The 14,969-nt window shown below is 35.8% G+C and overlaps 1 protein-coding gene across 2 annotated transcripts in view; it reads left to right on the top strand.

Moving 5' to 3' along the window:
* Positions 1–14,969, top strand: part of PPP2R5A (protein phosphatase 2 regulatory subunit B'alpha) — a 74,326-nt gene that overhangs the window by 42,511 nt on the left and 16,846 nt on the right. For both annotated transcript variants that reach the window (XM_054711405.1, XM_008145986.3), the window contains exons 4-6: positions 8,590–8,682; positions 12,670–12,800; positions 14,060–14,119. In XM_054711405.1, coding sequence (XP_054567380.1) covers positions 8,590–8,682; positions 12,670–12,800; positions 14,060–14,119 — 284 coding nt within the window. The remainder of the gene's footprint in view (positions 1–8,589; positions 8,683–12,669; positions 12,801–14,059; positions 14,120–14,969) is intronic.

Below are 14,969 nucleotides of genomic sequence, written 5' to 3'. Positions count from 1 at the left end.
GCTTGTGGGTGTAGCGGAGTTAGGGTCAATTTGCATATTATTCTTTTATTAGGTAGGATAGGTATTTTCTACAGTACCATTCTATTTTAATTGCCATGTTTCTTTAACTATAGTTTTTTTTATTTATATTCTTAATGGTTACCCTAGAGATTGCAGTTAGCATCTTAAAACAGTCTAGTTTGGTTGAATACCAACTTAAAATCAGTAATGTCCAAAATTTTGGTCCAATATACCTACATTGCCATCCCACTCCTTTGTGGGATTACTGTCAGACATATTAGTTCTTTATACATTATATGCACACCAATAAATTGCTTTATGTGGTTCTCTTATAAAACATAATAGAGTTATAAATAAAAAATATTTATACTGTTTTTTATATTTACTTATGTAGTTATTTACCTTTACCCCATGTTCTTTATTCTCCCTATAGATTCGAGTTACATATATTGTCCTTTCATTTCAGCCTGAAGGATTCCCTTTAGTATTTCTTGTATGGCAAGTCTGTTGGTGATGAATTCTCTCAGTTTATTTTTTTCTGGAAATGTCTTGAATCCCCTTCATTTTTTAAAGAAAAGTTTAGCTGGATATAGAATTGTTGGCTAACAGCCTTTTTCCTTCAACACTTTGAAGATGTCATCCCACTGGTCTTCTGGTGTCCATGTTTTTAAAAAATATATATATTTATTGATTTCAGAGAGAGGAAAGGAGGGATAGAAACATCAATGATGAGTGAGAGAGAATCATTGATCAGCTGCCTCCTGTATACCCCCTACTGGGGATCAAACCCACTACCCAGGCATGTGCCTCAACCACTGAGTCACATTGGCTGGGTTGGCATCCATGGTTTTCTGGTGACAAGTCAGTTGTTAATTTTACGTAGAATCTCTTGTATGTGAGAATTATTTTTCTCTTGCTACTTTGAACATTTTCTCTTTGTCTTTCACTTCTCTGAATCGATTATGATCCATCTAGATGTGGATCTCTTTGACTTTATTCTACTTGGAGTTAATTGAGCTCCAATTAAGAATTCATTGTGGCCTGACTGGTGTAGCTCAGTGGTTGAGCATCATCCCATGCACCAAGTGGTCGCTGCACATGCCCAGGTTGCAGGCTTGATCCTCAGTGGGGATATGCAGGAAATAGCCAATGGATGTTTCTCTCTCATCAATGTTTCTGTCTATCCCACTTCCTTACTCTCTCTATAAAATTAGTTTTAAAAACATATTTAAAATTTTTTTGGGAAAAAAATTCATTATATAAATTAATTTCATCAAATTTGAGGTTTTTGTAACCATTATTTCATCAAATATTTTTTCTGTCTCTTTGTCCTCTTCCTGAGACTTCCAATATCTGTATGTTGGTATTGATGATGTCTTACAGTTCTCTGAAGCTCTTCATTTTTATTTTTTCTTCCTGTACCTCAAATTGCATAATTTCTATTGATCTATCTTCACATTCACTTATTCTTTCTTCTGCTAGCCCAAATTGTTTTTCACTTTTTTGGGGGGTGGGGCAGCAAATTCACCAAAGTCTTCACTCTGCCATTTCAGAAGTCCATCTCTGGAGCACATCTTTTTAGTTGAGATTAAAGGAGGGTTAGTTTTCTTGTTCTAAATGCCATTGAGTGACAACTCCTCGGAATCATTGGAAAATTAGCAATAAAAATTTATTATGTAGGCAGAACCAGTTCTTCCATTAAGCCTTCCCTAATTTTATCTAGCTGTAATTGCTTCATTTAAACATCCCCTCAAATATGTGGCTTTATTATTATCATCATCTAGGCTTCACTCAATAGAATCAGGTTGGCGCTATCTCACTTAATACTTGAGTAACTAGAACTCTTTAGATTAGATTCAGGTACTCAAGTGACACTTTCAGTTTAGATATTTTCTTATTTTTAAAATAAGCAAGGTTTTGAGGGAAAAAGTAAAAGTCACCATGTTCAAAGTACTCTTGCCTAATGCTTCAAATATGACTTTTATATTTTTAAGATGATATTAATAACTTAAAAATTTCAGACAGCCCTAGCTAGTTTGGCTCAGTGGATAGAGCATTGGCCTGCGGACTGAAGGGTCCCAGGTTCGATTCCGGCCAAGGGGACATGCCTGGGTTGCAGGCTCGATCCCCAGTAGGGGACGTGCTGGAGGCAGCCGATCAATGATTCTCATCATTGATGTTTCTCTCTCTCTCTCTCTCTCTATCTCTCTCTCTCTCTCTCTCTCTTTCTCCCTCTCTCTCTCTCTCTCCTCTCTCCCTCTCTCCCTCTCTCCCTCTCTGAAATCAATAAAGAAATATATATTTTTAAAAAATTCAGACAAACACAAGTGTTTTTCTAGAGAATTTAATGTATTTGCCTATAAATGACCAATGGTACTTACTTATGACTACTGATCATGTTTAATGAATTGTATTAGTAGCAATAACAATAGCTACCATTTATTGAGCACTTACCACACTCCAGAGATAGTGGCAACTGCCTTATGTACATCATCTAATTTAATCCTTATAGTAGCAACACTATAAAGTAGGCATTCTTTATATTTTATAGATCAGGTTAGATTATGGTAAAAGAAATTAAGAATTCTGCCCAAGAAATAGTAAGTGGCAGAATCAGGTTTACAACTCAGTATTACACCAAAAGTCCTTGCTCTTAATTATTAAAACTTTACTGTCTCATCTAGATATAGTCTATGACGTTTAATTCATATCTTTTCAGCTTCATTTTAACAACAATAAATTAGATCTTCCAAATAATTAGTCATCATCACTTTTTCTTTTTTTAGCCTAATAAATGAGTTTTTCAAGGTATAATTATACATGTACAGATGTGCTTTGGTTAGATGGAACCAAAGTTTATATGTACAGCCCTAACCGGTTTGGCTCAGTGGATAGAGCATCGACCTGCAGACTGAGGGGTCCCAGGTTCGATTCCTGTCAAGGGCATGTACCTTGGTTTTGGGCACATCCCCAGTAGGGGCTGTGCAGGAAGCAGCTGATTGATGTTTCTCTCTCATCGATGTTTCTAACTCTATCCCTCTCCCTTCCTCTCTATAAGAAATCAATAAAATATATTTTTAAAAAGTTTATATGTACAAATTCTAACAAGTAAGAGAATTATCATTATAAAGCAGGGTGAATGGAAATGAATCTGGTGACAGACCTCTACGCAAATCACAGTTTTGATACTTTTTTACATGCATGCTCTTGGGTAAGCTGTTTAACTTCTCTGCATCCTCCTTTATAAAACTGGGATAAAACAAGGTTGTGTAAAGATTGATGGGTAATGTCTGCACAGAACCTTGCACATAGAACCTTTCTTCCCCTTAAATGATACAACTTTTGGTATATCGGAAGAAATATATTTTGTTCTTACAGTTACCTTTATACTGATACCTTTAGCTCTCTCTTTTGTAGCTAGTTTATTGGTTCCCTAGAATGAATAATACTGACATTAGCAAGTAGTCTCTTTCCCACTTCCTTCTTCCCTAGAATCTATATATATAAAAGCCTAAGCGACCATCGCAACCGAACGGACAACCAAACAGGCTGTGTGGGGCGACTAGGCCGGCAGCGGGGGCAGTGAGGGGAGACCAGGCTGGCAGAGGGGGGCAGTGAGGGGTGACCAGGCAGGGGGGGGGGCAGTAAGGGGCAACCAGGCTGGCAGGGGGGCAGACCAGCAGGGGTGGGCAGTTAGGGGTGATCAGGCAGGCAGGCAGATGAGCAGTTAGGAGCCAGTGGTCCTAGATTGTCCCCATGATCGGGCCTAAACGGGCAGTCAGACATCCTCCGAGGGGTCCCGGATTGGAGAGGGTGCAGGCTGGGCTGAGGGGACACCCTCCCACGCACGAATTTCGTGCACTGGGCCTCTAGTCTATAATAATAAAAGCGTAATATGGTAATTAGGACGTCGCCAGGGCAGTGAGGGAAGCCTGAGTCCCGGATGCCTGCCGGGGTGGGGAAAGGGGAAGCCCAGGTCCTGGGTGCCTGCCGGCAGCCAGAGGGAGGCCCGGGTGCCAGAGGGAAGCTGGTGCTGGCAGCTGGGGAAAGAAGGCCTACTCTTGCACAAATTTCATGCATAGGCCTTTAGTCTAATATAAAGTTAGTATCATTTTAATCTCAGAGTAAATACGTATATGGCACTTTGAAGCTTCTACTTTCCATATACTCTTTTCCATCCCTTCCCCCAACTCCCTATTTTTGAGAGTTGCATGATACCTACATAGCTAGAACATATAACGAATTGTATACTATTCTGTCACCTTTATACCCATCATTTGTTATTAGTCCTACAGGTAACATTTTTAATGTTTACCATAATTCTTTATGTCAAAGTTTCTCTAGTCATTTCTTGGAAATTTGGAGCTCATTCTTTAGTAGAAGGGCTCATGGGAACATTATTCCATGAGTACTTGCATGTTTAATACCAGTTTGTCTTTATAGCTTTTATTTTTTATTTTTTTAAAAATATATTTTATTGATTTTTTACAGAGAGGAAGGGAGAAGGAGAGTTAGAAACACTGATGAGAGAGAAACATCAATCAGCTGCCTCCTGCACACCTCCTACTGGGGATGTGCCCGCAACCAAGGTACATGCCTTGACCAGAATCGAACCTGGGACCTTTCAGTCCGCAGGCTGACGCTCTATCCACTGAGCCAAACCGGTTAGGGCTATACCTTTTATTTTTAAAGATAAATTTGATTTGATATAAAATCCTAGGGTCATTTTTTTTTTTCTTGAGTACCTTAAGTATGTTGTTCTGTTGTCTTCTGATTTCAGTCTGATTTTCTTTCCCTTCTATAAAGACTTGGTAATTTTGCCTGGATGCCCAAAGAATGTTTTTCCTTTAATGGCCAATAACTTTACCAGACTATACAGGGTGGGGCAAAAGTAGGTTTACAGTTGTTCATATGGAAAATAATACAATTAATAAATAATATAAGAATAAACTGTGTTATACTCACAACTGTAAACCAACTTTTGCCTACCATGTACATAAGTGGTGATTTTTCTAGGCGAATTTTCCAGTTAAATAGTGCTCTTTACTAAAAAAAGTCCACTTTTATTTCTAAAAAGTTTTTTTTCAATAATAGTTTTTAATACATCTTTTGTTCCACTGTTTTGTCTTTCTTCTTGGGGATGCCTGCTATTTATATGTTGGCTCTTCTTTGCCTCTGCATCTCTCACTTTCTCTTGGAAACCATTTTTTAAAAATATTTCTTCATTCTCTTGGATTGTTGTGGCTTTCTCTCTCTCTCTCTCACACACACACACACAAAAAAAAAAACCAAGAGAGAGAAATATCTGTATGAGAGAGAAACATCTATTATTTGCCTCCTGTATGTTTGATCTCCAGACTGGGGATCAAACCTGCAACCTTTTTGGTGTACGGGGCGAGGCTCCAACCAACTGAGCCACCTGGCTGGGGCCTGTTGGATTGTTTTTAGTTTTTCTTTTTCCTTTTTCCATTACGCTAGCTGTAAGGCAGACTGACAGTGAATATTTAATTTTTCTAGCTTCAGTATTAGAAACAGACAAGGGGAAGGGAATGGGTGTTAGGTTAGCCTGCTACAGGGTAGAATGCTTGGAGGTGAGAATTTGTCTTGAATAAAATGAAAAATGATATTTTTTAATGACAATAGGATGGATAATTAGCAACATCAGCTATTTTTAATATAGTCCCTGGGAGGTAGAGGGGAACCCTGCTGTATATGTGGGAGCTAGATATTCAGATTATCTTGTGTGTTTTTTTATTTTGCCAGGACTTATTTTTTAGAGGTCATTTTAGGTGTTTGTTTGTTTTTTTTTTATTATAAAAGACAAGAAAAATAAATTTATATTATAAACTATTTGTGACACTTTAATAGTCTGCCTCATTATTAATTTATTCACTCTGTCTAGCAAATAAAAATCTAAATAAAATGGACAAGAGTCCCAGGACTAGTGAAAGATTAAGATATTTTTATCTGCCTGTGGAAATCAACACTGGAAATTCAGCCAAATAAACAGTATGCTTTCTATTTTTCAATGATATGGTTTGAGATTTCAAATAAATTTTCTGAAACTAATAGTTCTTAACATTTTAGGAGGTGGTGAATTGCTTTCAGAATAAGATTTTTATAAGTTGAGTTTTCTCCCAAAACAAATACACAGATACACATGTAAGAAATTTACATTCATTCATGATCCTCTGACTTAATGGTCTGCCCTAATTACATATATATATTTATAGTTTAAAATCTTTCTAGTAACTAAAATATGGTATACAGTTCTGAAATTTGGCCATTAGATGGTTAGGAACTCAGAAACTACTTAATACTAAGTGAGCTGATTTATAGATTTGTCAGTATATTGTTGCTACATCATTACTTGTCGTTTTTTAGAATGGACTATTAAAACTACTCTGATAAATGGGATTATGGAGAGTTGCAGCACTGAAGAAATTTGTTCAAGGAGAGTTTCTTTCCTTGTTGTTAATGTACTTTGAATCAGTTCACCAAAAGTTTTTGTTTTGTACTAAAAGTTTACATTTAACTTATTAAATCCTTGATGCTAGAAATTAATTTGACAGGACGAAAAACAAACATTAAATTTAATTATGAGAGAATAAGCACAATTTCAAAACCTTTCAAATTTCTGTTCCTCTAGTCCTTTTCATGAATTTCCTAAAAATGTACTAATTTTCCGTTTACTAGTATCTCTTTACTTTTTCACACTGTAATGGAAATGCTAATGAGCAATGGAAGAATGGAATAAACAAAAGAAGGGACAAAAGAAACGTCGTTTTAGTAATTGGAGATTAGTCATGTCTTATAGTATTTCATGATTATTAATGAGCAACAGTTTTTCCCCCTAAGTATTATTACTTTATATTTATTGAGGACCAACAAGAGTAATTTTCTGCCCTGGCTTATGTGGTTCAGTTGGTTGAACGTAGTCCCACGCTGGTTGGATTCCCAGTCATGACACATGCCAGGTTGTGGGCTCGATATCCAGTAGGTGGCATACAGGATGCAGCTTACCAATTGATGTTTCTCTCTCAAATGAATAAAAAACATACTCTTTAAAAAAAAAAAAAAAAAGAGTAATTTTCTGTATACCTTTTAGATCAGGGGTGAACCTTTTTTTCTGCCAAAGGCCATTTGGATCATTCGAGGGCTATACACAATTATCAACTTAAAAATTAGCCTGCTATATTTGGTCAGACATTTCATTACCTCACCCCTAATGCCTCAGCAGGGCCAGACCAAATGATTCTGTGGGCCGGATATTCCCCACTTCTGTTTTAGATAATTAGGGAGGCTTTGGCTGCTGTATTGGCCTGGAATACAGGCAGATTGTGCATTATTTTTCATTATTTTTTAATCACTTTTTATCACTTCTTTAGTGGCACAGAAATGTGGCCTAAATGTTTATTGGATGACTATTTTTACTTTGGGATCGAATCCTTTATTTTTTATTTTTAGGGTGCTAGATTGATATGTAGTTTAATGGCTAATAAATTGAGGCACATTTTGGGCTATACTTTCATAGCTGTTATGATTACAACAACAACAAAAACTTCAGTGTATTTGCCTTTCTCCTTGAAAGATAGAGTAGGTGTAATGGAGGCAAGTTGACTGAATGGAGGCAAGTATTTTTCTGATTGGTGGCAGCAAGTGAACATTTGCTATTACCTTTTAGAAATTTTATATTTTTATTGATTTCAGAGAGAAAGTGAAAGGAGAGATAGAAACATCAATGATGAGAGAGAATCATCGATCAGCTGCCTCCTGCACCGTTCCCTCCCCCCCACCCCCCCGCCCGACCCCCTGCCACTAGGGATCAAGCCTGCAACCCAGGCATGTTCCCTGACCGGGAATTGAACCGTGACCTTCTGTTTCATAGGTCAGTGCTCAACCACTGAGCCACACTGGTCGGGTTTGCTGTTACTTTTAAGATCCTGGCACTTGTTAAGTAGAAGGCCTGCTGTAACTGCTAGTTTATTCACTGTGGTGAACAGACATTCCTTCCTGAGCTCTGTATATAATTTGGTTCATTATTTCCCAAGTGTGGACAAGGTATGCTGGTTTCAATTTAACTCTTTTCCCCCTATTATAGTTTTAAATAAAGACCTGAGGATTTTTTATTTTACTTTATTGTTATTTATACACTGCCCTTTACAATCCTGTTTATTCTTATCTGGATGGAGTTCTTCTGTATTTAACAAACTCTGGAGATTAAATTGAGGTAGTTTAGTGGTCCACTGGAGAAAGAATATTTTCCCAGTGAATATGGGCTGCAAAGTAGTCTTCTTAATTAAATATTTAATAGGGACCATGTTTATTTTCTAGCTCCTGTAATCTAAAATTTCAATGAGTGATATAAAGCTATTGCAATTACAAAGCTATTACAATTCTCAAAATTTACGGCTTATGAGCCCAAATTGTGTATATTTAGTTTTAAAAAACTGTTACAACTTACTACTTTTCTAATGAGATCCAAAATTTCCCTACTTGTTGATAAGGGAGGTGTGTTTTTGGTATGACATTAACTTAGCATAGTATTTTTTGGCATCATCTTAACTTTTATTTGATTTTCTCTCATAGTTGGTGTATGAATTCTTCTTAAGATTTTTGGAAAGCCCTGATTTCCAGCCTAGCATTGCAAAGCGATACATTGATCAGAAATTTGTACAACAGGTAAGGCATTCTTATGTCTTAAATTTTCTTATGTTCACCTTAGCAATGATTAAGTTGTGATTAAAATAGTCTTTCAAAACTTTTTTTTATTTTTATTTTTTTTAATTACTTTATTAAGGTATCACATATTTGTCATCAACCCCTCCCCCGTTCCCTTCCCAAAACTCCCCACATGCATGCCCCCCTCCCCCTGTTGTCCGTGATCACTGGTTAGGCTCATATGCAAGCACACAAGTCCTTTGGTTGATCTATCTCCCTTGTCCAGTCTTTCAAAACTTTAATATTTCAGTTTAACAGCACTTACAATTCTTGCCAATTAGGATAAAAATTAAGTAGCTTTGAGAATGCAAGAGTATTTTAAAGAGAAAGGATTAACTTCTAATGAAGTCAATCAAATTAACCAATCCAATCCTAGATTCCCAGTTATTTTGTAAAGATCAGAAAAGCAAACCTTTCTGTGATATGAGAAAATTTGGTGACAATTGTACACCTTACTTTTTAATTTTAAGCCTTTGAACTTGACCTTGACATGTTTTAAGCATTGTGCTGTTGAAATGACAGGGGAAAATGGAAATGGGATCATTTTTAGCAGTTGGGCCATTAGACTACTTTCCTATCATAAAGCATCAATAACCTTTCCCTGTTCCTTTCCCCTTCCCTCCTTAGGCATTCTAGCCATCCAATTCCTAAACCACAGATAAAATAGGACCTTTAAGAAGAAAAGGAGATAAAGTTAAACATATGTGATACCTTCTTTCTTTTTATAAATTGGTTATTGTTATTTTTAGAACCTACATACTCAAAATTAATTTCTCAAAATGTGTTCATTTTTATTTTTATTTTCAAAATCTTTTAAACAATATAAAGACCTCTTTTTAACTATGTAGAATTGGCTGGCCCTAGACAAAATTGTGAGGTAGACCAAATTTTTCTCTTTTGAAATACTTGTAGGTATGTAAGTATCATTAGGAATTTGAGTTATTTGCATTTTAAAGAAAGATAAGATAAAAGGGAATCAATGAACTCACCGCTGAGGCTAGGATTAAAATTACAAGAACCCTTCCTACCCTCTCCCACCATGTGTATTCCCTATGATAAAGATTATAAACATGAGTTACACATATTTGGAGTTCATTTTTGGTTATTTATAACTATCCCCGACCCTCATATAAAGTATTCTAACTAATTGCTGTGAATCTATATATATAAAAGCCTAAGCGACCGCGCACTACCAGGGGGCAGACTCTCAACACAGGAGCTGCCCCCTGGTGGTCAGTGCACTCCCACAGCAGGAGCGCGCTCAGCTGACCAACGGGCACCAGATTCCAGGCTCATGGCTGGGAAATGCAGCTGGGGCATCGCGAGCCTCTTCCGCCTCTGTGGCAGGACTACCAAGCGGCGGTGGCAGGCACAGCAAGGCTGGGATGAGCAGGACCACCTGGCCCAGGCTTGGACTCCTCCCTGGCCACCTGCCACTTCACACACATCCCTCAGGGGATGTCAGACTGCCGGTTTCAGCCTGATCCCCACAGTCTGGGCTGGCCTGCGATGATCAGGCCAATACTGGCAGTCCAACATCCCCCGAGGGGTCCCGGATTGCAAGAGGGTGCAGGCCAGGCTGAGGGACCCCACGGGTGCACGAATGCCTCTAGTATGGTATAATAAGGAATTCTAGTAATGCCATGTTAAATTGTATTTAAAATAATAGCAGGTTGAGAGGAACAAATGCCTTAGTGTTTCCTCAGTGTAGAGCTAGATTATTCAGTAGATTTTAAGGGGAACAAGAATAAAAACTGGTATAGTGGGACCCATTTTCCACCTTTACTCTAAATGCCTGAATTAGCTGAGAAGCCAAAGCCCAGTCATTTGTTTTCTAGCAGTTTGTATGACTGCTTTCACAGATCACTTCACTGAGGTATTCCTAGTGTGTTGTTTTATTACATAGTATGTATGGGGATTCTCTGCTTCTGGATTTTGAAATTATTTGATTAGGTGATAAATATTAAGTCTTAGAGTCTAAGGTATAAATTTGGACAATTCATTTTTTCAAGAGAAGAAAATAATTGTATAGTTTCAGGTTATGTTCAAATCATAAGAGTTTCAGAAGAAAGAAGGAAGGTAAGAATTATTGAGTACATTATATGTGCCAAGCACTGTCCATATATATAAAGAGCTTGACCATGTCCAATTTCAGTCAGTAGATGGCACAATCAGGATTTGAACTACACTCTTGACCTCTGATCTTTTCTTAAAAAAACAAAAAGAATTGGTTTCAATCCTCATTTTATCAATGAAGAAATAGGCTCATGGGTTATAAATTACTCTTAAAAGCACAGTTAGATAAAAGTATCAGTGCCAGAATAAGAAAGTTTCCTGAGTACTAGTTTTGTATGTGTTTCATTGTGTTAATATTATATTATTTCAATAAATTTATATAGGTTATATTTCAAAATAGGTTTCTTTAAATAGATTTGACACTTTGCTAACAACTGTTCTCTAAATATTTTCCCCAAGGATCAACTTGAATTAGACATGACCACCTTAATTAAGGGCCACTGTTATTAATTTGAAAGCATATCTTCAAAGTAACTCATCATCAAAAACTTGCATATGAGTGTGTTAAGTGAGTAGTTTAGTCATTTTTAATTAAAATAATTTGAACTGAACTTCTTAGTTACATTAACACAAATTCTCATGTTCCAAAGATAGTTTTACTGGAACCTCATACAGTACTTTCATAAACTCATGAACAAAGAACGGAAACTAAGCAAGAAACTTGTTTAGGGGAATATAAATCGACAAAAGGCATCACTATCCTCAAAAAATATTAACTCTAGTAGAAGAGATATATATGTACACAATTACATGTAATTCAAGACAGAATGAAAAAAGAACTTCAAATGATGTTCAGAGCTTGCGATTTTAACTATAATTATCAATACCAAAGTACAGAACAAAATTCCTTGACAACTTCATTCTTCAAGAGAGATTATAATTTTTCCTAAGAACTCCAGTTTCATTTAAAATATAGTAATATGTTTTTTGGCAGAAGAAATTCAGTTTCTGTACCACTTTAAAAATGTGAGTTTTTGACTTTTTTTTGAAGATTTCTTTTATCCTACCTTTGCTAAAGAGTTGTGTATAGGAAAATGATGATTTGGTCAATTTGAACTGGCTTAAACTTTTCCAGCTATTTTAGATAGAGAGGGAGAGAGTGAAACATCGATGTAAGAAAGAAACATCAATCGGTTGCCTCCCGAATACACTCTGACTGGGTATGTGCCCTGACCCAGAATCAAACCCATCACCTTTTTTGGTGTATGGGATGATGCTCCAGCCAACTGAACCACCTGGCCAGGGCTGCTTAGCTGACTTTAAATAAAAATCTGTGGTCTTATCTTTTATTTGTGCTATTTCATGAATGATCTCCACACTGTTAACATGTATCTACAATAATTTATCCTATTAACTAAATAACAATTTTTGAGCTGTTGGCATGGTGACTCTTAAATTTTTTTTAGTGTAAAATCACACACACACACAAAAAGCCTTGGTTTGTGTGAATCTTTTTAGAAAATCGGAAATACACATGTGCACATGTATTTTAACTTCATTTATTTAATGACTTGCAATCTACAAGTTTTAGGATTTTTGCATGTAATTTTGACTTACTATCAAAAAGCATTAAAAACTCTTAAATTGCAACACTGTAAAGTTATGGGCCATGTTTAGTAAGTTAAGAGTGGGATAGAATTTTAAAATGAGTGGCAGGGCAAAAAAGGTACACTTTTTGAAATGAAATAAGTGAAGAGAAATTCTCCCTAAGCTTTTCTTTAGCTTCACTAGTTAGCAAGACTAAAACCAATATAAGGCAGAATCTTTAAATTAAAAAAAAAGGTTCATGGGTTATCTAAAATCAGTATTAGAATAAAGAGAAGTTTTAGCTTGATTATTTTTAAAAAGTAATTTCTCAGCTTTTTTTTAAAGCTCCTGGAACTTTTTGATAGTGAAGATCCCAGAGAACGTGACTTCCTGAAGACTGTTCTGCATCGAATTTATGGGAAATTTCTTGGATTAAGAGCATTCATCAGAAAACAAATTAATAACATTTTCCTCAGGTAAATTGGTCATATATTCATATATAGTGCTTTTTACCCCCTTTCATATTTTCTTTTTATTCCAGTTGCTTTAGGTTAATTTAACATCTGAAATTTGGAAATTTAACTGCTAGTATTTGAGTCATTTTTAGCCCATTGTGTGGACATCGTTTGCTTGCCTCTAACTTTGTAGAAATGTATAACCTACTTTTCATCTATGTGGATAATAGTAATTAAATTTTTAATAGATAATACTGTTATTCACGTGTAAGATTTATTGTGAGGAGAATTTGTCTAATTATCTATTTCCTTGAGTTCTTTTGTTTGAAAATTTTGTAAGAACTATTTAAATCAGTAGCTCTTGGAAGTACTTTCATTTGATTTTCTGATAAAGGTATTTAAATTTATATGGGATCTACCTTTTAGCTACTTTATAAGTGATAGTCTATTTAGTTGCCTCACAGTAGGAGATTTCACTTTAATACTCACACTTAGGTTTGGTATGTTTGTTTTAAATTGAAGATCTGGCAATATTAGGCTAGCATTTCCACATTGTAACAACTACAGAAGAGCATCTCTCTCCAGTTCTGTGTCATCCTTCCTTTGTCTTGTGTTTCTTTGAATTTGCCTCCCTGCTTTAAGGGTGATCTTAATCTTGGAAAGCTAGGCAGCCTGTGTACTTTAGGTTTAGAGAATTCTGAATAATGGTGGCTTTATTATATGTGGGTTCTTTTCTCTTGGATTTTCCTGAGTAAGATTTCCTATTTTAAAGTATTTCCTCGAGGAAACCCATCTTTCTCAAAAATTTTTAAGTAAAATAAAATATTCCAGGTGAAAGATTATCTTAACATATAGCAAGTTTTAACAAAAGTATATGCTTAAATATGAAATATTTAAAAGTATCTGGTTTAGCTCTGGCCAGGTGACTCAGTGGTTGGAGTGTCATCCCACATACTAAAAGGTTGTGGGTTTCATTCCCTGTCAGGGCACATGAGGGAGGCGACCAGTCAATATTTCTCCCTCCTTCCTCTCTCTAAAATCAATAAACATATCCTTTTTTGTTTTGTTTTGTTTGTTTTTAAGTATCTGGTTTAGTAGGAAATAGACTTTCTTTTATAAGCTTGCTGAGAAGTAACTGATTTGGGGAAAAACCGTTTACAAGGAATTCTTACAGCATTCTTGTACAGTTCTTATAGTTACCCTTGGGGGTTTATTTCTGCCTTTCTCTTGGATGTAATGAAAAACAAAATATCAGAAAACTATCTTTATTTTAAATTCAGGTTTATATACGAAACAGAACATTTCAATGGTGTTGCTGAACTCCTGGAAATATTAGGAAGGTAGGTCAGTTTTGTGTTTTATTTTTTCTTGTTCTTTTTAAGAATTAAGTAAGTTTGAATGTCTTATGTGTTAAAATCTTAGCTGGGGTTGGAGAAATTATACTTAAATATAGACTGCAAGACATCGTTTCTCAACTGAATTCTTATTATAGTTTTCTTGGGAGGGTCAGCATTTTTAAAGTACTGCCATGCAAGACATCTGTTTCAGAATAGGCTTCTTGCTTTTGAAGTTGTGGCATATTTTATGCCTTATCTTGCCAGACTGCCTCAGAAATTTATAGGATCTGATTGGGAAGAGATGAAATAAGCTACAGTGAATCTTTTGATGAAGTTGTAAGAATTCTTGTTCATATGTTGATAGACCATTCTTAATCCACCTATTCTTTTTAGAAGATTGTACAGCCTTTGATTTTAGTTTACATGAACATTTCGCCTTCCTTATTAACTTGAGAAACGTTTAGACCCCTGTATTTGTACTAGAGGAAGCTAAAATCTTTAGTAGTTAACAGAATGACCATGGAGAGAATTACTTCTTAGTTTAAGATCCTTCAATAAAGTAAGAGAAACAACCCATTTACTTCAGAAATATTAAAAATGCTTATTATTGTGATATTGATTCTGGCTTTAGGGATGAAAAAAATAAAGGCAACAGTGCATAAAGTGATAAGCTTATATAGGAAATGAAGATAGAAATTACTCACTGGAACATTAATTGGTAGTCCTAGTTTACTCTTGGGATCATTGAATGATTTAAAGACTTCATAGTAATAGTCTGCCTAAAGTAGTTTGAAGATGAGCAAGTAATTCAACACCAGGATTGAAGCAGAGCACAGTTCCTTATGTACTCATG

Source organism: Eptesicus fuscus, chromosome 22 (genome assembly GCF_027574615.1).
Source record: "Eptesicus fuscus isolate TK198812 chromosome 22, DD_ASM_mEF_20220401, whole genome shotgun sequence".
NCBI lineage: Eukaryota > Metazoa > Chordata > Mammalia > Chiroptera > Vespertilionidae > Eptesicus > Eptesicus fuscus.
The sequence above is the reverse complement of the archived record's forward strand: the minus strand, read 5'-3'. Positions and strand labels throughout refer to the sequence as shown.